The sequence below is a fragment of the Zeugodacus cucurbitae genome, chromosome 2, assembly GCF_028554725.1.
Source record: "Zeugodacus cucurbitae isolate PBARC_wt_2022May chromosome 2, idZeuCucr1.2, whole genome shotgun sequence".
In the NCBI taxonomy this organism is placed as follows: Eukaryota; Metazoa; Arthropoda; class Insecta; order Diptera; family Tephritidae; genus Zeugodacus; species Zeugodacus cucurbitae.
In genome coordinates this window covers 54,244,178-54,265,459 of record NC_071667.1, presented here as the reverse complement: position 1 = coordinate 54,265,459, position 21,282 = coordinate 54,244,178, and the positions used below count along the sequence as shown (strand labels likewise).

Genomic DNA, 21,282 nt, shown 5'->3' with positions numbered 1-21,282 from the left:
AGGTTTCTAACCAGACGACTCCATTTTTCACACATCGCATCAATCGCATTGATTGAGATAAAACTTCGGTGAGCAGAAATTTTCACGTTTTGGGCCGGTCGATTGGTCACCAAGATCGTGTAATATCACACCGTTATACTTTTTCCTGTGGGGATATGTAAAGTCTAAAGTCTCTGCGGACAATCCCGCATCGATTCAAGTCTTATAGGGAAACACCATGCCATTCTCCAGTTACCAGTCGAAATGCTCGAACAAGTCATCGAAAACACTACTCAACGGATAGACCATCTGATACATAGTCACGGCCAACATTTGAAAGAGATAATATTTAAAAAATTAATGTGAAATACTGTTCTTTCGAATGATAATAAAAATTTTCAGGAAATTTAAATTTTCTTTTTTTTCTTTAAAAACTTAGGGAACCTCGAAACGGATCACCCTCATTTTCGTTATTCTAGTGGATCTTTTGCTGAAATATGGATTTAATTATGTTTTCCTAATTAAAGTACAATAAAAAGTGCGAGAGTATAAAATAACCCATTACACACGAAGTTAGCCCTCTCTTACTTGATTATATTATAAATATACGTTAATTTATTATTGATACACATTGTAGGTTGTAGATCGGACAATACAGACAATACAGTTGATAAAATATTTGAATATATAGTACATTATAATTTCATATGTACTATGTCAAAGTTTTGGTTATAATTATAATTAGACGAAATGCTCACGTGGCGCTAATCAAATTTACGTACATACATACATAATATTCATTTGAACCATAAACAGTGTCAATGTACCTGCAATTGTTTGCCACTACCTAATATTTCATAACTAACTAGATAATTAATCTACAGATTCACATTTTTATTTTATTTCTTGTTAGAAGTCTGACAGATTATCTGAGGGTCATTACCAGCACTGATGGCGCATTTAAGGAATATTCAAAATACAATTAATTGTATGTTTTATAATCATCTTGGGCATGATATTTCAAAAATATATTGTGAGGCACATCTAAACATATCTACATATATGCATATACATACGTATACACCTACTCTATATATATTTGTATGTACTCATCTGTCTGCAATTGAATTCATAAAAAAGTGGGTGAATGCGCTGTGTTGCTGCCAATTTTTGGCGTTCGTTAACTCATTTAAATGTATGACATATCGTTCTTATATTTTAATATGAGGAAGATTACAGGCAACTGTTTGGCCCCTATAGGAAAATTTCAAAATGTTAAGCTATAAATAATTACTCAATAAAATATAAATAGACTTTTTTGCTCAATTGGTGAACAAAAAGTGAATATAAAGGTATCTTTCATATGTGGATATTAAGATATTAATACAAAAATAAATACAAGTAAAAACAAGTAAGGAAGGGCTAAGTTCGGGTGTAACCGAACATTTTATACTCTCGCAATTTCTTGATGTAATTTTATAGAGATAACACAATTCCACCCATATATTCGGTATAAAGTTCAATAGAATAACGAAAATCATCATAAATAGTATATGGGACTGATTTCACTCGTTTTCACCACCAAGATACAATGTATCGAAGACTATACGCTCACTTAATTTAATATTACCTATAATTAGGTATATGGGATCTGGGGGAAGTTATGACCCAATTTTTATCATTTCAGGTACAGAGTAGGCACTGAGTTCTTCATGTTCGATATCAGGGGCCTTGAAAAGTCATGGTTCGATTTTGTCAATTTTTCCACAAGTGATGTCACGGCTCAAATACAGTATTTGAGTTTTATTCCGTTATCTTCATTTGTTCCTAATGTATACATTATAAAGTGAACGAATCCGATGAAATTCAAAATAGAGTTATATAGGAAGAAGGCGTGGTTGTAAACCGATTTAGTCCATATTCCACCCGTGTCATCATGGTGTCAAGAAAGTGTTATATACCGAATTTCATTGAAATCGATCGAGTAGTTCTTGAGATATGATTTTTGACCCATAAGTGGACGACGCCACGCCCATTTTCCATTTTGTAAAAAAATCTCAGTGCAGCTTCCTTCTGCCATTTCTTATGCAAAATTTGATGTTTCTGACGTTTTTCGTTAGTGAATTAACCCACTTTTAGTAATTTTCAACCTAACCTTTGTATGTGAGGTGGGCGTGGTTATTATCCGATTTCTTTCGTTTTTGGACTGTATAAGGAAATGGCTAAAATAAACGACTGGAGAAAGTTTGGTTTATATAGCTTTATTGGTTTGCGAGTTATATACAAAAAACCTATTTGGTTACCTACATCCAAATGTGCCCCTCCCTAATGGGATCCTATGTTCCAAATTTCATTTTCATAACTTTATTTATGGCTTAGTTATGACACTGAATAGGTTTTCGGTTTCCACCATTTTGTGGGCGTGGCAGTGGACCGATTTTGCCCATTTTCCTTGGCAAAATCGGACAGACGGACGGACAGATCATTTATGTATATATAACCCCATATATAACTCTTATATTTCTTGGTGACACAAACAACCGTTATGTGAACAAAACTATTATACTCTGTGCAACAGGTTGCGAGAGTATAAAAAAAAATTAAAAAAAACTCGCACATCTGATGCTTAGGACAATAGGACCCTATAAAAGTAGACCGATAGGGACAGCAAACGACGCCATATTTTTTCCCACTCTTTTGACATTTATCTTCAGTAAGGTTTGCCATTTCATCTTGGAAGTCTACTTTAAGAGCGCTACGTCCAATTTATGGTCGTCGTAATCGTCCTGTCAGATCAAAAATTGAGCACCTGGGGAAAAATTTAAATCGACAAAGGATCAGCGCATCAATTGAGGAAGACTCAAATCAGTCTCTCACGCGTCTTTTTTTTTTTTTGAAAAGATCGAATTTTGCGAAAAGATCTTGGCCTACATTCTTACATGATCAAATTTACGCAAGAACTGTAGCCGCTTGACCACCAGAATCGTCATATGTTCGTGAATTGGGCTGAGCAACAACTTGAAAATGATCCGGATTTTCATCGAAAAATCATCTTTAGCGATGAGGCTTATTTCTGGTTGAAAAGCTTCGTCAATAAGCAAAATATGCATTATTGGTCAGGCATCATGAGTCAGCATTGGGCGGTACTTCTTCCGTGATGATCAAAGCCGATACCTTACTGTGAATAGGAATCGCTACCGCTCAATGATAACCGAATATTTTTGGCCGAATTGGATGATGTGGACTTGGACAATATATGATTCCAACAGGATGGCGCCACAAGCCCCACAACGAATGTCACAATCGATTTATTGAAAACAAATTTTGGCGAATGTGAAGGTTATCTCACGAAATGGTTCAGTTAATTTTCCGCCTCGGTCGTGCGATTTAACGCTGTTAGAATATTTCCTCTGGGGCTACGTCAAGTCTATGGTCTATGCCAACAAGCCAGCGACATTTGATAAACTTAGTACGAAGATTGAACGAGAAATTGCATCAGTATCGACCGATTTATACTTGAAAAACGTCGAAAATTGGGTTCAGCGTCTGGACTTCTGCAAGCGTGCCCGTGGTGGCCTTGCAAGAGAAATCGAGTTCCATACATAATGGCATCATAATTTTACATATTTTTTATTATTAACTTATGAGATTCCCCTTAGATTTAATGCAATTATGCCGTTCAAATCACTTTATATAGACTTGAGTTCTTTCAGTGATTTAGCTTCCAATCCTTCAATAGTATTTAGCAAAATTCCATTTGACGGAAAGAGGAACAAATTGCAGAGAACTAAATATATTGCTGGGTTAAAATTGTGTTAGTGTTCTTATATTAGCGTTTATTTATTTATTTTTATTATTAATTTATTTTTCAAAATTTCAAATAGTGTTTATCGGCGAATTTCCTGCAGGGCAGGTTGTAAAAAAAATTATTATTTCGTATAATATCTTTTGGGCAGTTCAATTATATTTAATTTTTAGTTATTACAATGTAGCTCAGTTAATATAATTTAATAATAAATGGCATAACTTGTTTTCAAAATAAATGACTTTGAAGGATATACATACGTACGTATGAAGACCCCAATAAAATTAAGCATTTTAAATAAGAGAAATATTAATACAAGTACCGTTATAACTGCACGATTAAAGATTAAAAAACATTTTTAAAACATATTAGGTTAAGTTAGGCCTTATAATTTGAGGTTATGTTGCTGTGATTGTCGCAAACTCCCTTTGGAAGTTGCTGCTACGTAACCAGAATTTAGGTGGATTTATATCCGACCAAGGGACAATCAGCTCGGCAATATTCTACAATATGTGGGGAATGTTTGAGGTGGCAACAACAACAATAAACGATTTTGTTTCAATTTGTTTAATAAATGCTACCCGAATTAATTCAAGTCAATTTTTATATTAAAGTAGTCTCCCAACTGAGCATTCCCCAACAACTCTTTGAACGACAATGATTATGTTATTACTGTTATTATGTATTCTTTCAATAAAATATTTAATATTTTATTTAAAAGTATCTATGGCAGAGGTCAAGCACCACAAAAATAAAAGCAAATGCGCTTCTTACTTCTCATGGCTGATTAATTGCCAAGAGACCAACACGTGTCATCTCAATAAATGCAAAATAAACGCACAGCGTGTGTATCATATATGGAACCCTATCAGTAAATGAATGTGAACTCTGCAGGAATGAGTAGGATTGCATCACGATCAGATTAAACTGCTCGCAGTCCGACGACACTGGAAGTGTTTGGCGCACAAAAACAAAGTGCCTGCAAGTGCCACAATTCAGTTGATTTTCAACATTCAGTGGTTTGATTCGACAAGTAAATATTCTAGGAAACGCGAAAAAATGTTAACCGAAATACTTTTATGCATTTGTGCGGTGTTTTTTCTTTATTTATCCTACCGATATGCTGTTGGACGGCCAGAAGGATTTCCGCCGGGTTGGTTTTTTTTGTATTATTAGAAATTTTTACGTTAATAATGTGAATTTATTTGTGATGCTGATACCCTTTAAGGTCCTCCGCGCATACCGTTCTTTGGCAGTTATCTATTTATGATGTTGGCTAATAAGAAATACTTGCACAAAGGTGTTTTGAGATTCACCAAATGGTACAAGTCTGATATTGTGGGCTTTCACGTTGGTTCCTTTCCTGTGGTGGCGGTGCATAATTATGATGGCGTAAGAGAGGTTTTGAATAGGCGAGAATTTGATGGACGTCCAGAAATATTTTTAGCAGCAATGCGTGCGCCCGAGGATGAATTATTGGGTTAGTAGGATACATATGAAATATAGTGCACCAAAGAATATGCAAAAATTATTACAAATTTAATATTACTTCGTAAACAAAGTGAAAAGATTAAAATTCTAGTAAGTCGCGTAGATTACCAAGTACAGTGGATGCCCGGTAACTTTAACACTTTATATATACGATCATTGAACATTTTTCTTTTATTTCTTTATTTTTTTTTTATTTATTGTGATTGTTTTTTTCTTATTAAAAAACTTATTTATACTTTTAATAATTTTTTTTTTACAAATTTTTACTAAAATTATTTTTTCATTTCTAAATAAAGCTTTCTAAGTCAAAGGTTCCAAAACGTATTTATATTTTTTTTATTTATTTCTAAAAATTAATGTTAATTTTATTTTTCATTAAACAATTTATTTTAAACTTATACAAACATTTTTTCGCAATTTTTGAGACACTTATTTTTTTCTATATTATAATTTCCACACAAATATTTTTATGCTCTCGCAACAAAGTTGCTCGCAACTCGTTTTGTTCACATTACGGTTGTTTGTAACACCCAAAACTAAACGAGCTAGATATAGGGTTATATATACCAAAGTGATCAGGGTAAAGAGTGGAGTTCAAATCCGAATGTCTGTCTGTCCGTCCGTCCGTCCGTCTGTGCAAGCTGTAACTTGAGTAAAAATTAAGATATCTTGATGAAACTTGGCACACTTATTCCTTGGCACCATAGGAAGGTTGCTTTCGAAAATGAGCAAAATCGGACCACTGCCACGCCCACAAAATGGCGAAAACCGAAAACACATAAAGTGCCATAACTAAGCCATAAATAAAGCTATGGAAATAAAATTTGGTATGAAGAGGCATATTTGGATGTAATTTTTTGGGGGAGGTGGGCGTGCCCGGCCCCCAAATAGTTTGTAATTTTGTACATATCTCGGAAACCAATAGAGCTATATAAACCAAACTTTCTGCAGTCATTTTTTTAGCCACTTCTTAATACAGTCCAAAAATGAAAGAAATCGGATAATAACCACGCCCACCTCCCATACAAAGGTTAGGTTGAAAATTACTAAATGTGGGTTAACTCACTAACGAAAAACGTCAGAAACACTAAATTTCACATAAGAAATGGCAGATGGAAGCTGCACTCAAATTTTTTTACAAAATGGAAAATGGTCGTGGCGTCGCCCACTTATTTATATAAAGTAAGCACTAGTAAAGATATCGGTGCAGAACTTTGCACAAATACAACGTTTATAGTGTGGCAGCCCCATTCTAAAAATCGCCAGAATCAGACCATAGGTTTTCAAGGCCCCATATATCGAACATGAGGACCTCGGTGCTTCTAACCTAATATTAGGGTTTCCAACTTTCAATGGGCTTTATATAATATATATGACGAATATGTGGGTCAAATTGTGTACCATATAATATAAATAAAGTTAAATAAATAACTTGCGAGAGTATAAAATGTTCGGTTACACCCGAACTTAACCCTTCCTTACTTGTTATTTTTACTTTTAAACTATCCCAAAATAATAACTGAAATTATTATAGAGCTAGGAATCTAACTATAAAATTTAATTTTATCGAAAGTCTTATAGGAAGCCTTACTGTTCTGTAAGCTATGAGAGTTTATACTATGCATATAAAAGTCTAAAGTACATCTCTGCTGAGAAATAATGTCAATGGAATGATTAATTATGACAAACGAAGATAAGATGAAGGCAAGAAAATATCAACAATGAAACGAATTAAATGTTTATATTTATAACTAAGTGAATTTGTATAAAAAAATAAAATTAATAGATCCATTGCGCATATACATAAATAATCCACTAAAACAATCGGAAATTACAACAATTGGTTTATGTGTTTATATGTATTACATACATATGTATGTATATAACTGTTGGGAATGTGTTACATAGCAGAAAAAACAAAAAAAAATCCTTATTGGATCAATTTTAATTGCAATTATTAAGAGTAAAAATGCACTTACCCAATTTTCATTTCACTGAATATCCTCAATTTTCAGGTGTTTTCTTCCGTGAGGGTCCTGTATGGAAGGAGCAGCGGCGCTTCATTTTACGCTATCTTCGCGATTTTGGTTTTGGTCGTCGCTTCGCTGAACTCGAATTAGTCATACAAGAAGAGATAACCGATCTGTTAGATCTTATACGAAATGGTCCCCGCTATGCGCATGAACAAGAATTATCTAAACCCGGTGGTTACAGAGTTTGTGTGCCAAATGTGCTTAGTCCGTTTACATACAACTCCTTCTTTCATATTATGATGAATGAGCGCCGACCACGTTCCGATCAAGCCGAGGTATTGCAATTGATTAAAATGGGTATGCAATTTCAGCGTAACGGTGATGATTATGGCAAATTGCTATCTGTAATGCCATGGATACGCCATGTATTTCCTAAATGGAGCGCTTATAATGTTTTGTCAGAGTCGAATAAGTTCCTGTTTGAGTATTTCGAAAAAATTGTGGATCAACATATTGCCACATATGACGAGTGTAGTGAGCGTAATTTTCTCGATTTATATATTAAGCAAATGAAGGAGGAGCATGCGGAAGATCACACGGATAGTTATTATCGCACACAATTCATAATGGGTTTAGTAGATTTTGCTTTTCCTGCGTTTACAGCGCTTGGCGTACAGGCTACATTTTTGATACAATATCTTCTTCTTAACCCGGAAGTGATGAAACGTATACAAGCGGAAATAGATGAGGTTGTAGGTAGAGGACGATTGCCTACGCTTGAAGATAGAAAGAACTTACACTTTACTGAAGCTGCTGTTCGTGAGGGTTTGAGAATTGAGACTTTGGTGCCATCGGATGTACCACACAAAGCATTGGTAGATACGGAACTTATGGGCTATAATATACCGAAAGTAATTTGCGCATTTTCTTCATTTAATAAGTTATTTAGTATATCTCACATAATTTCCTTTTAGGATACAATTGTCGTGCCCAGTTTGTATGCATTTCATGCTGATGAACGCACCTGGGGTGATCCACAAGTATTTAGACCGGAACGCTTTCTTGATGAAAACGGAAAACTGTCGTTGAAGCAGGATGTGTCACTTCCTTTCGGCGCAGGTAAAGATACGCAACTGTTATTTTTATATAATTAAATAGAAATATAACTATTCAACTCTTTATAGGAAAACGGCTATGCGCGGGAGAAACCTTTGCGAGAAATATGCTGTTTCTTTTGACCGCATCACTTTGTCAAAATTTCAATTTTATTTTAGGTCCAGGCGATTCGTTGCCAGATTTGTCGAAAAATAATAACGGTTTAATCATTACCCCATACGATTTCTGGTTACAATTGGAAGAAAGAAACTGATTGATTTAAATTTGTTCACTATGTACATTTAGTTCTTCATTGTAAAATATTAATAATGATTATAAAATAAAAAGATAATAAAAAGAAAAGATAATCAATTTTCATTTGTCTGACAATGAATTATGTGCAAATTCGACAGCAACAACAACGACAGAGGTGACGACGATTGTAATTCCATTGCAAATTGGTTCACAATATTGTGAATGTACTTGATAAAAATAAGAAGAAGACTTACAAAGCAATCGCCAAGAGAAACGCTAATTTACCGCGAAAAGTTTTTGATAGTTTTGATATTCTTAAACAATTGAACATTTTCTACAATGAGTAAGAAAAATTTAACAACGAAAGCATTGGCAAAGAAATTATCTGAAAAAGTGCGAGTTGTTCAAGCGGTTAGTGTTCAAGTGAGTATCGGTTTGGTAAATTTAGCCTAGACATTTTGTTAATAACGGACTATTCGTGGGGCATAGGACATTGAAGATGCCGAAAAATCACAATTTTTCTCACCGGTTCAAACCCGACATCAACGGAAGACTAACAAGAATCCACCAAAACGATTGGAAATTCCAGTAAAATCGGAGCCATCAACATCCATTGCAGCGATCAATAAACCCATTAAATTAAATTCTATAACTAAGAATATACAAGTTAAAGAACATAAAATTAAGGAAAATGTCGTTGAGAGTAAAGAAGACCTATTGCATTTGACCAAAGCTAATATTAATATGGAAAACCAAGTAAAATGGGAGCCACAAAATTGGCGTCTAATTTTGGAGAATATTAGATCAATGCGTACTGATGTTGAAGCGCCAGTAGACACAATGGGATGTCACAAATGCGCTGATAATGAAGCGGATGAAAAGGTAAATAAATAACTGTAAAGTTATTAACATCAATTCATTTAAATTTTGAAATATATTTTAACAGACCCAACGGTTTCATAAACTTGTTGCGCTTATGCTGTCGAGTCAAACGAAAGATGAAATAACATATGAAGCAATGCAGCGCCTACGAAGTACTAGTTTAACGCCGCAAGCCATTATAGACATAGACAGCGCAGAGCTTGAGAACTTATTGAAACCAGTTTCATTCTATAAAGTAAAAAATATTTAATTATTTTTAGTTTATCGCATATTGACCCATTTTTCATTGAAGAATAAAGCTAAATATTTGCAATTAGCGTCAAAAGTGCTTGTACACAAATACGACAGCGACATTCCTGGTACTATTAAAGAGCTCCAAGCTTTGCCCGGTGTTGGACCAAAGATGGCACATATATGCATGGCAACGGCATGGAATGAAGTAACCGGTATTGGAGTAGATGTACATGTACATCGTATTGCTAATCGCCTTAAGTGGTTACCAAAACCGACTAAAGAACCTGAACAAACCCGTGTCGGACTTGAAGCATGGCTTCCTCGAGAAATGTGGCAAGACGTTAATCATTTGCTAGTCGGTTTTGGTCAAACCGTTTGTAAAGCTGTGCGGCCGCATTGTTCGGAATGCTTAAATCGTGACATTTGTCCAGCATCAGTATATAAAAGCATAAATAAGACAAAAATGAAAGCAGAACCCTTAAATATTGCCGCTAAAATATCAAAGTTGGAGAATGTTTAATTAACAGTGATTTATTGAAGTAAAAATCGCCATAGAATATAAACTAAGCCTATGATTTTTAAAATGATTTGTGGTATGTAAAACTTACCCTTAGTTAAAGTATTATTGAATCATTTATCATTTGTTGTTGTTATGATCGTTTTTTCCAAGTACATGTGCGTGTCAGATGAATATAAATTTAAATTTTCAACAAAAAAAAAGTAAACGATCAAAATAATATTAACATGTTTTTTATATTTTAGTAGACGTTAACAAGGCCAAACCAATAAAATTTCAAATAAAATGTTTACTTGTGTTTATAAATAGTAGCATTATGGAGCATATATTTTTGTAAATGCCAAACAAATTTCGTAAAATTATCATATAACGTCCACTGCCATCACCTTACTACTAGACATGTTCCAATTAAAATTTATTTCTGTTTAGTTTCTTGATCAGTTACATAACGCACATAAATAACAGGATTTGGCACATTGGCAGGTGGTTCCTCAAACTCATCCATATATGAACAGGCAATAGCTAGTGTGCTACCGTCATGACTGAAGTTGAGTGATGAGATTGAAGTGTCATATTGATGGAATTGGCAAAGTCGTTTTTTGTTAAAACCATCCCATATGTTTACTAAACTGTCTGAACCGCCCGTCGCAAATGTATTATATACGTTATGGAAACTAATTGCATTTACTGGATAAATATGTTCAATACTGTCCTCTTTGTTGCGATGACATTTGAAAGCGAATTTTCGCTTTTGTACTTCTGGATCAGGATCTAAATATTCTACGGCAACGCGCCCTTCAATCGAAGACATCACGTAACCTTCTTTATTTGGAAACAGACGAATGCAACGCGTTTGATATTTCAGCGATGATTCGCGTTTCATCATATATTCTTCCATTTTGCGCAGATCCCAAATTAGCACTTTGCGATCGGATGTGGCAACAACAATTTTCTCATCATTCACCGACATTGAATACACTTTGCCGTTGCTTTGTTCGTATGTGCCAACACAACGTTTTTCCCGCATATCCCACAATTTGATGGTTTTATCCCAACTGCCGGTTAGTATACCATTTACAGATTCAGCATATTCGACACAATTTACAGCGTCATCATGCGAACCAACAATGTTTTCCGTATGCGTATTGACATCATACAAACGCAATTGTTTATCCAGCGAGCCACTTACCACATGCACAATGTCCTAAAATCGAAGCATATCAATAATATTTATTTGCGTATTATATTTACACGAGTCTTATTTACCATGAATGCAACATCCATAACAGGCATGTCCTCGACAAACTTCTGTCGCATGGCATTATTGACGACATCGTAGAAGCGGACCGTACCATCCCAAGCAGATGCAATCAGATATTGATTCGTCTTTGGACCAAATTTTACTGCCGATATAGCATCCTCGGGCGGATTGTTTAGCTTTACTTCTGTGGGACGCATGTCCTTATTTGCAGTTTATTAATGAAAGTAATTTAAATGAAAATGTAAAATTATATCAGCCGGCGTCTAAATTTCAGCACACTTCTTTTTCTACTGACCACCATTCACAATAAGCAGCAAACAGTTGTTTTTGAAACTATGATAACAGGGTTGCAGTGCGCTAAAATTTTTCAATGATGCCACAATGCTGAAGTGAATTTTATAAAAAATATTGGAAACTCAATAAAATAAATAGAATTATTTTATATAAAATCTTTATTTAAATTGCAAATTAATTAAGGAATATAAAGTGCTTTCAGGTGTTGTGGTTAGCTTTATAGTAAAATGTTAGCACTTGTATAGGTGTCGTAGTTTTCGTCAGATAATCGGTCATATGATGCACTCTGTTGTAGAAATTGTAAAGGATGTGTTAAAGGTTAGAAGAAAGGGTTTTTCAAATTTAAAAATTTTTGATAATATTATTATTGCGGCGGAAAGGCTCGTATATAATAGGAATGAGACCTGAAATACCGATGTGTGCGAACAACGGCGACTCTTAGCAGATATTAAGAACATAGTGTCAAGAAAGAAGAAAGGAGAAGTGGTCATATTCCACTCTCGACGGACAGGTTGTTAAACTGCAACCAACAACTTGAACATGCTGCATAATTTACATGAACGATGTAAAAGGAAGTACTATCCGAACTCGCAGTACTAAAAGTAATCGAGCAACAAAGTATCTATTCTTCTTAAACATTAAAAAACAACTGTATGATCTTTATGGCTTGTTGGATGGGTTCTGATAGCAAATTCACTTTTCATTGGAAAGGCCAACTAGAAGAGGGATTTTGGTTTTATGAAAAGTAAGAGAAATGAGAAAAAAATTTCATAACCAAGTATATTAGTATAGGTACTTACTTTGTTGAGGCAGTTACATTTTCCTGGTCAGTTCTGTATGATTTCTAGGACATACCTACAAATAAATAACATTTACTATTTACAATTAGAAGTTCATTTATTTCTTGGAAAAAAACAACACCAAAATCTAAAAACTACCGTTAATTTAAACAACTACATTTTATAAATAAATTGACACATTTATAATTTATAATACCTAGACTAACAAGATTAAATAAGTAAATATGTATATATATAATATGTATGTGTATACTATATGTAACATGCTATGTACAAATATTTCTCGGATAATGCATGTATCCATTATATTTCCAAAATGCTTGGTATGTATTTGTAGTAGATGCTAAAGTAACTCGTTTTCCGCACGAAATGTCCAGACAGTAAAGGTACAATGGAAGTTTTTAGGGCATTTTAGTTATTTCATATTCCTTGTTTTTTGGTTTTGTTGGTGGTGATTGTTCGGCGTAGGCAACGCAGTTTTGTTTATGACAATTGTATTGCTTCGCAACTTGAGCTACACGCATTTAATGGAGCGTAAATTGCTCAGTAACTGATCAGTCTTTTGTTTTGACGCGATGACCTTTAGGCGCCGGTTCGCAATTCACCATAAGCTTCCTAAGCTCTGGACTGTCGTTGGCAGTGCTGAATGCGATGGCGAATTGAGCAGTGTAATAAGTGGACATAATGATTATCTGTGGAAAGAGTGAAGCGTTGTAAGTATTTTGAACAAATAATGTAAAAATAAATATAGTAAATGTGTACTTACTCTTGAATACGGAACCGGTACCAAGAACATATTAATGCCGATCACTGAATCAGATAGGAGAAACAGTACTGTGCCCACAGCACAGAACGTATTTAAGAAGCTGGAGTGTTGGAGAGCGCGTGCAATGGCCCGCCAACAAGTGGTCGACAAGAGAGCAGTATAAATAGGAACCCCAATAGCGAGTACGCCATCTAGACGGTTGAAAGCCAAGGATATTGCTGAAATATATAGAAAGGATTTACTATTTAGTGTGAATATCTAAAAAGTTATTTTTTTTTTAATATTTTTATAATCCGAGGAACAGTTATACCATTTTGAGATAAATTACAAAATTTAGTTCCCTACAATATTCCTTTAATTACTGGGCAAACTAAAGTTTATCTCAGAGAAACTACAAGAAAAGTCGTCTTCGGTTCCACAAATATTTTTCCAAATAACCATGCTAGATACCCCGACGAATTTGCCTTTCGGTATTGCCAACTTTTGCCGAAGAGCTTGAAGAGTCATACTCTTGAGTTTTTCAATTAATACTCTTCCTAACTTACCCACAGCACCGCAAATGTACAAAGCCACGCCGATTGGCAGTTTCAAGGGTCTCCAACCAAACGCTGATATGTACCAGATATGACCGATAGCAAATGCGCCCATGCCTTCGAGGAAGAGATTAATATTGAGCAACGCATCACCAGCGCATGAGCAAACTAAGCCGAGCAGTATGCGCTGGGAGTATCTGTAACTACAAATTTATAGAGGAAAGTATAAATGAGGATTTTTGTATTAGCACTACATCGAATCAACTCACGCAGGTGTTAGGGCGAAGCCTTTGGCCACAACATACACAAGTAACATCACAATCGGTAGACATTTTAGAACTGTCGTCCAGAGTTCACCGTGTGGATCTTGTACGAAGGCAAAGTAAACAAAAACTGCATTGAAGAATGGCATCAATTTCAATACTTGTGTTCTTAGCTGAAAATAGAAGAAAATTTTAGTGATAAGCATTACCTAATCTAAAAGGTGAGTTGAAAAGAAAATCAGATTTTTAAACAAATTTCTATTTAATGTTCATGTACCATCATGAGGTGGTAGATCTAACGGGAGGCCCAGGAAACATACTGTTTCGATGGGATCTGATCAAAGGGGAAGGGGTGTTAGATGAGTTGGGTTCGTTGGGTATGTAAAGAGGTGATTAGTAAAATGCGAGGACTCGTTGCATGCAGTACATGTATTTTGTATGTCGGGGTTCAGTTTGGATAAGTAGGAGTTTAACCTGCTACAAAATCCAGAACGAAGTTGCGCAAGGGTCACTCTGGTTTCGAGGTCTTCGTCTGCTAAACGTGGTGGTTTGGTTCCAAGGACGCCATTAACTGGAAGGGAGGCAAGGAAGGTGTTAATAGCTCCACTGTGAATGTCGTTTATAGCTTCTCTGAAACTGTCTGCGTCTGTAGTCTGGTCGGTGTATTGTTCAAGATTGTCGACGTATTGTAGGAATGACGTACTTTCTTCGAAAGCACCCTAGTAGAAATTGCTTTGTAAGCAGTTCATTATGCTCCTTAATAGGCAGTTTAGTGGCGTCATTATGCAAATGTGCTTCGGGTGACATCAAGAGGCATCCTGTGGCTGTCCGGAGTGCGGTGTTCTGACACTTCTGTATCTTCCTCTGCTGCGTGGCGCTGCATCCTGGCGACCATACCGGTGCTGCGTAATTAACGACCGGCCGGCCGAAAGCCTTGTAAGTGGCCAGCAACGTCCTTTCCTCCAAGCATGTCATCAATATCATCGTAGGAGGTAACTGAAATTAACTCTGGTGGTTGAGGCAGTTTGGAGAAAGAAATTAAACGGTAACGGGGGGAGGACCCCGCACTGTAGAGCCCCCTGTTTAATTTTCCTGAGTTTAGATGTTTTATAATACCTCGATCCGTATTATTGGATGATTGCCGACCGCTCAGGTAGTTCATGATCCAACTCTTCAGCCCCGGAGAAAGTGTTGTTCGTTCAATGGCTAGTTCGCTAGTACTGCTGTTAAGATGACCGTGTCAAACGCTGCTAGGACGGTTTTCTTACAGGGTGGTTTTTGATTAAGACCATGAACTATCTGAGCTTTTATGACGCTAAGTGAAGTGGTGGTGCTGTGCACTTTACGAAAACCATGTTGATGTTCCCCTAGGTTCAGGTGGTACGTGAGTGTCGGGAGTAGCAAGGCTTTAAGTGTCTTCACTACTGGGGATGGGAAAGTTCGAGATCGGGCGATAAGACTCCTCTTGGTTGGCGGGTTTTCCAGGTTTCAGTAGTGGAACCACTCTTCCGATTTTCCACATTTCAGGTATTTTAAGAATGGTTAGCGATAAATTGAGTACCACTACTTTAACGTACATCGAGTCCGATTATAGTGATTCTTCAGCTTTTCGCTACGCTTTCTATAGTTAAAGATATGCAGTTCGTTTGAGTCTCTATGATTACCACTTTATCGTGAAACAGTGAACATTTCCTTGAGGTCTGAGGATTGGAAGTTACACGGACCTGAGAATTATTTTCTGAAGTTCTTATGTCGCAACAATCGAAAGTCAACGTGTGTCAGTTAGCGTTAATCTACATAAACCCGTACACATTTTTGGCTATTTTTCTTTCACTAGACATTCTAAATATTTTTCTTTTTACCTTTAAAGTATTAAACATCCAGTTTAAAAGGCTATCACTCGTAAGATGAAAGAATCGAAGTATCTTGTTTTTTGTTTTGTCACTCCATTGTTTATGATATAGTTATATACATATACCCAATAAAAACTTCATTCGTTCACCAAATGTTAAGAGTTATAAAAAAATATTGTTTTAATGTGGTTAATAAAACTAAGTGGCAAAGTACATTGCATATTAGCATCTATAAATGAAGCTGATTTATAGTTTGATAAGAGATCCACGAGTTTTAACTGCCAGAACCACACGCGTTGCTAGATTAGAATAACCAAATCGATTGCTATTACATATATGTAGGTATGGATTAGCAACTACGACGAAGCAAGGAAATGTACTGCATTAAATATTAAATATTTTATGAGCTAAAAAATCACAGTTTTAATTATTTTTCAAAAAAAATGCTATAACCGTTATTATTATTTTAACACCATGTTTCCTCAGTTAAACGTGCCAAAGTACGAAGTATTATATATAAACGTGCGTATATACGTATGTATGTATGTATATTTGTAAATATATGTACAAACAATTTAACTCGACAATTTATCCACTGTCATGGACGCGCTTAGCTTGAAGCTAAAAGAAACACAAAAACGTTGCCAACGACTTAATGGCAGGCCAGTGCGCAACGAATGCAAATCAAACTGACGAATTGGAAGGGGGGAAAGAGAAGCGCGCGCGCACTCACCTGTCACACATTTCGCTGATAAATTATCATGAATGCATATTCGTATAAATGCAAAGTAATTGTGTCAATTGTTAGTGCAATTGTCAAACAAAATACAAATTACTCGAACGAACCGAGAACAATTTGTGTGCAGTGAATTGGTCTATGACAGCGGCAACGCATAATAGCCCCCGATCGCCGAAGCGTGTAAATGTGGATGTTAGAGAAGTTCAGACACTAATAAACAAATTGAAAAACGTTTCAAAGTACATAGATATGAGGTATATACACGCAAGTCGCCTTCAATTCACCTCTTCTAAGCGTGCTTTGTTTGAGCTCTGTACTCTTGTCTAGAGTAGTACAAGAGAATGGAATAAGAAACTTATTTATTTGATCTGTGAAAACCAATGAGGATATCTCTTTAATGTAATATGACTACTGTCATTTTTTCTCTATAAGCCAGAGGCTTGTTCGATACGCCACTCGCTAAGCTGATTACCGTGAAATATTGGTTTAACGAGTTTACGCGTGATCCAACGTGGGGTTTTTACCACCTTAGGTGCCCAGAAAACAGTTAGCACGGAGGATATCGCGATAAAATCTGCTATTGACAGACCACGGATTGAAGCTGGCCGTAACAATAAGCATCTCAACAAGTAAGGAAAGGCTAAGTTCGGGTGCAACCGAACATTTTATACTCTCGCAATTTATTGCTATATTTTTATTAAGATAATACACAATTTGACCCATATGTTCGGTATAAAGTCCAATAGAAACATGAAAATCATCATATATGGTATATAGGCTAGGGTAATTCCTGAGCCGATTAAACTAATTTTCATCACCAACATACATTATATCTAATATTAGATGCTCATTTAATTTGGCTAAGAAATTTCATATATTAGCCGATTTATAGCTATTAAGTCCATCGTATTTTTGAAAATCCTCTAATTAGCTATATGAGAGCTCGGGGAAGTTATGACCTGATTTCAATCATTTCTGGTACAGAGACACACTATTAGAAGAAAACGATTTCCTCTGAATTAAATTGAGATATCTGAGAGATTCCAGCATAAGAAAATCCATCAAGCTACTTGGCTGTCCCCGGATCGAATCACTCGCAACCAGATCGATCATGTTGTGATAGATGGACGACATGTCTCCAGTGTTTTTGATGTGCGTACGCTTCGTGGTCCCAACATCGACTCAGACCACTATCTTGTAGCAGCTAAGATACGCACCCGCCTCTGTGTAGAAAAGCGCACACGTCAACAAACACAAGGAAGGTTCGACATCGAGAAGCTGCAATCACAACCGACAGCCGAACGATTTTCTACTCGACTTGCACTCCTGCTCTCTGAGAGCACTCATCAGCATCTCGGTATAAGGGAGCTGTGGGACGGCATATCAAACTCCTTGCGTACAGCTGCAACCGAAACCATTGGCTTTCGGAAAAGCCAAAAAAACAGCTGGTATGATGAGGATTGTCGTCTCGCAGTGGAGAGAAAACAGACTGCCTACCTCGCAATGTTGCGATCGACCGCAACACGAGCGGGATGGGAAAGATACCGAGAGCTGAAGAGGGAAGCGAGACGCATTTGCAGAAAAAGAAAGAAAGAGGCAGAAATGCGTGAGTATGAAGAGCTTGACAAGCTGGCCGACAGGGGTAATGCTCGAAAATTTTACGAAAAGATCCGGCGACTAACTGAAGGTTTCAAGACCGGAGCACACTCCTGTAGGACCCCCAGCGGTGATCTAGTGGTTGATGACCAGAGTATACTGTGTTTGTGGAGGGAACACTTCTCCAGCCTGCTGAATGGCAGTGAAAGTACAACACCAGGAGATGGCGAACCCGATTCCCCAATCGACGACGATGGAACAGATGTTCCATTGCCCGACCGTGAAGAAATTAGAATAGCAATTACCCGCTTGAAGAACAACAAGGCGGCGGGGGCCGATGGATTGCCGGCCGAGCTATTCAAATATGGCGGCGAAGAGCTGATAAGGTGCATGCATCAGCTTCTTTGCGAAATATGGTCGGAAGAAAGCATGCCCGACGATTGGAATCTCAGTGTACTCTGCCCAATCCACAAAAAGGGAGACCCCACAATCTGCGCCAACTATCGTGGGATAAGCCTCCTTAACATCGCTTATAAGGTTCTATCGAGCGTACTGTGTGAAAGACTAAAGCCCACCGTCAACAAACTGATTGGACCTTATCAGTGTGGCTTTAGACCTGGAAAATCAACAACTGACCAGATATTCACCATGCGCCAAATCTTGGAGAAGACCCGTGAAAAAAGGATCGACACACACCATCTATTTGTCGACTTTAAAGCTGCTTTCGACAGCACGAAAAGGAGCTGCCTTTATGCCGCGATGTCTGAATTTGGTATCCCCGCAAAACTAATACGGCTGTGTAAGTTGACGTTGAGCAACACCAAAAGCTCCGTCAGGATCGGGAAGGACCTCTCCGAGCCGTTCGATACCAAACGAGGTTTCAGACAAGGTGACTCGCTATCGTGCGACTTCTTTAACTTGATGCTGGAGAAAATTATAAGAGCTGCAGAACTAAATAGAGAAGGTACAATCTTCTACAAGAGTGTACAGCTCCTGGCGTACGCCGATGATATTGATATCATCGGAAACAACACCCGCGCCGTTAGTTCTGCTTTTTCCCGCCTGGATAAGGAAGCGAAGCGAATGGGTCTGGTGGTGAACGAGGACAAGACGAAATATCTCCTGTCATCAAACAAACAGTCAGCGCATTCGCGTCTTGGCTCCCACGTCACTGTTGACAGTCATAACTTTGAAGTTGTAGATAATTTCGTATACCTAGGAACCAACATTAACACCGATAATAATGTCAGCCTTGAAATCCAACGCAGAATCACTCTTGCCAACAGGTGCTACTATGGACTGAGTAGGCAATTGAAAAGTAAAGTCCTCTCTCGACGAACAAAAACTAAACTCTACAAGTCCCTCATCATTCCCGTCCTACTTTATGGTGCAGAAGCGTGGACGGTGTCAACATCCGATGAGACGGCACTAGGAGTTTTCGAGAGAAAGGTTTTGCGGAAGATTTACGGTCCCTTAAACATTGGCAACGGCGAATACCGCAGAAGATGGAATGATGAGCTGTATGTGTTGTTCGACGACATAGACATAGTCCAGCGAATAAAAAGACAGCGGCTACGCTGGCTGGGTCATGTTGTTCGAATGGATGAAAGTGCCCCAGCTCTGAAAGTTTTCGATGCAGTACCCGCTGGTGGAAGCCGAGGAAGAGGGAGACCTCCACTCCGGTGGAAGGACCAGGTGGAGAAGGACCTGTCTTCACTTGGTATTACCAATTGGCGCCAAACCGCCAAAAGGAGAGATGCGTGGCGCACTGTTGTGGACTCGGCTATAACCGCGTAAGCGGTTTCTACGCCAGTTAAGAAGAAGAAGATCTGAGAGATTTACCGATATTTTCGGTGAAAAATTACCATAAGGCACTGAGTTCTTCAAATTCGATATCCGAGGCATTGAAAAGTTATAGTCCGATTTCGACAATTTTTTCACAAGTGATGCCACGGATCATATACAGTATTTATCTAAACTTTTATATCGCTATCTTCATTGGTTCCTAATGTATATCTTATAAAGTAAAGGAATCAGATGGAATTCAAAATAGAGTTATATGGGAAGTTGTCGTAGTTGTGAACCGTTTCATCCATTTTCCACACGTGTTATCAGGGTGTCAAGAAAATATATATATACCGAATTTCATTGAAATCTGTCGAGTAGTTCCTGAGATATGATGGTTTTTGACCAATAAGTGGGAGATGCCACGCCCATTTTCCATGTTGTAAAAATATCTGAGTGCAGCTTCAATTTGTCATTTCTTATGTGTTTGTGATGTGTTTCTTTAGTGAGTTCTTTCAACCTAACCTTTGTATAGGAGGTGAGCGTGGATTTCTTTCATTTTTGGACTGTATTTTGAAGTGGTCTTTTTGGGGCGGGGACACGTCCACTTTTCCAAAAAAATTACATCCAAATATGCCCCATCACAGTGCGATCCTTCATACCAAATTTTATTTCCATAGCTTTATTTATGTCACTTTATGTGTTTTCGGTTTTCGCCATTTTGTAGGCGTGGCAGTGGTTCGATTTTGCCCATTTTCTAAAGCAACCTTACTATGGTGCCAAGAAATAAGTGTGCCAAGTTTCATCAAGATATCTTAATGGATTTGAACTCTACTCTTCCCCTGATCACTTTGGTATATATAACCCTTTATCTAACTCGTTTAGTTTTAGGTGTTACAAACAACCATTATGTGAACAAAACTATAATACTCTCTTAGCAACTTTGTTGCGAGAGTATAAAAATCGCGTGGGTCTTATATCGCATGAAATATTGGACATATGAAAACTGCCGGGAGCATGGGACTACTTCAAGACAGCGTTTGACGCTATTCAATGCGATTTCTTTGCAGCATCATGACTGTCGAGAAAAGCTGGATTCACTGTTATACACTACAGACTAAGGAACTGTCGAAACAGTGGACTTTACTGAGAAATTTACTC

The 21,282-nt window shown here is 37.1% G+C and overlaps 4 protein-coding genes across 6 annotated transcripts in view; 2 read left to right on the top strand and 2 right to left on the bottom strand.

Moving 5' to 3' along the window:
• Positions 1-4,693: 4,693 nt before the first annotated feature.
• Cyp304a1_2 (probable cytochrome P450 304a1) lies at positions 4,694-9,017 on the top strand. Its single transcript, XM_011186379.3, has 5 exons — positions 4,694-4,937; positions 5,013-5,264; positions 7,291-8,159; positions 8,223-8,367; positions 8,433-9,017. Exons 1-5 carry the CDS (start codon positions 4,844-4,846, stop codon positions 8,615-8,617), a joined length of 1,545 nt encoding a protein of 514 aa, XP_011184681.2. The 5' UTR covers positions 4,694-4,843; the 3' UTR covers positions 8,618-9,017.
• Positions 8,865-10,847, top strand: LOC105213504 (endonuclease III-like protein 1). Its single transcript, XM_011186382.3, has 4 exons — positions 8,865-9,021; positions 9,088-9,480; positions 9,545-9,715; positions 9,773-10,847. Exons 1-4 carry the CDS (start codon positions 8,938-8,940, stop codon positions 10,232-10,234), a joined length of 1,110 nt encoding a protein of 369 aa, XP_011184684.2. The 5' UTR covers positions 8,865-8,937; the 3' UTR covers positions 10,235-10,847.
• LOC105213503 (mitotic checkpoint protein BUB3) lies at positions 10,449-11,802 on the bottom strand. Its single transcript, XM_011186381.3, has 2 exons — positions 11,498-11,802; positions 10,449-11,435 (listed from the first exon to the last, which is right to left on the bottom strand). The coding sequence occupies exons 1-2, from the start codon at positions 11,687-11,689 to the stop codon at positions 10,647-10,649; spliced, it is 981 nt and encodes a 326-aa protein (XP_011184683.1). The 5' UTR covers positions 11,690-11,802; the 3' UTR covers positions 10,449-10,646.
• Positions 11,803-12,664: 862 nt separating this feature from the next.
• Positions 12,665-21,282, bottom strand: part of Tmem86a_1 (lysoplasmalogenase-like protein TMEM86A) — a 227,660-nt gene continuing 219,042 nt past the window's right edge. For all 3 annotated transcript variants that reach the window (XM_054228919.1, XM_011186383.3, XM_011186384.3), the window contains 4 exons: positions 14,155-14,321; positions 13,898-14,088; positions 13,353-13,570; positions 12,665-13,278 (listed from right to left, as the gene is read on the bottom strand). In XM_054228919.1, coding sequence (XP_054084894.1) covers positions 13,141-13,278; positions 13,353-13,570; positions 13,898-14,088; positions 14,155-14,321 — 714 coding nt within the window. In that variant the 3' untranslated portion in view covers positions 12,665-13,140. The remainder of the gene's footprint in view (positions 13,279-13,352; positions 13,571-13,897; positions 14,089-14,154; positions 14,322-21,282) is intronic.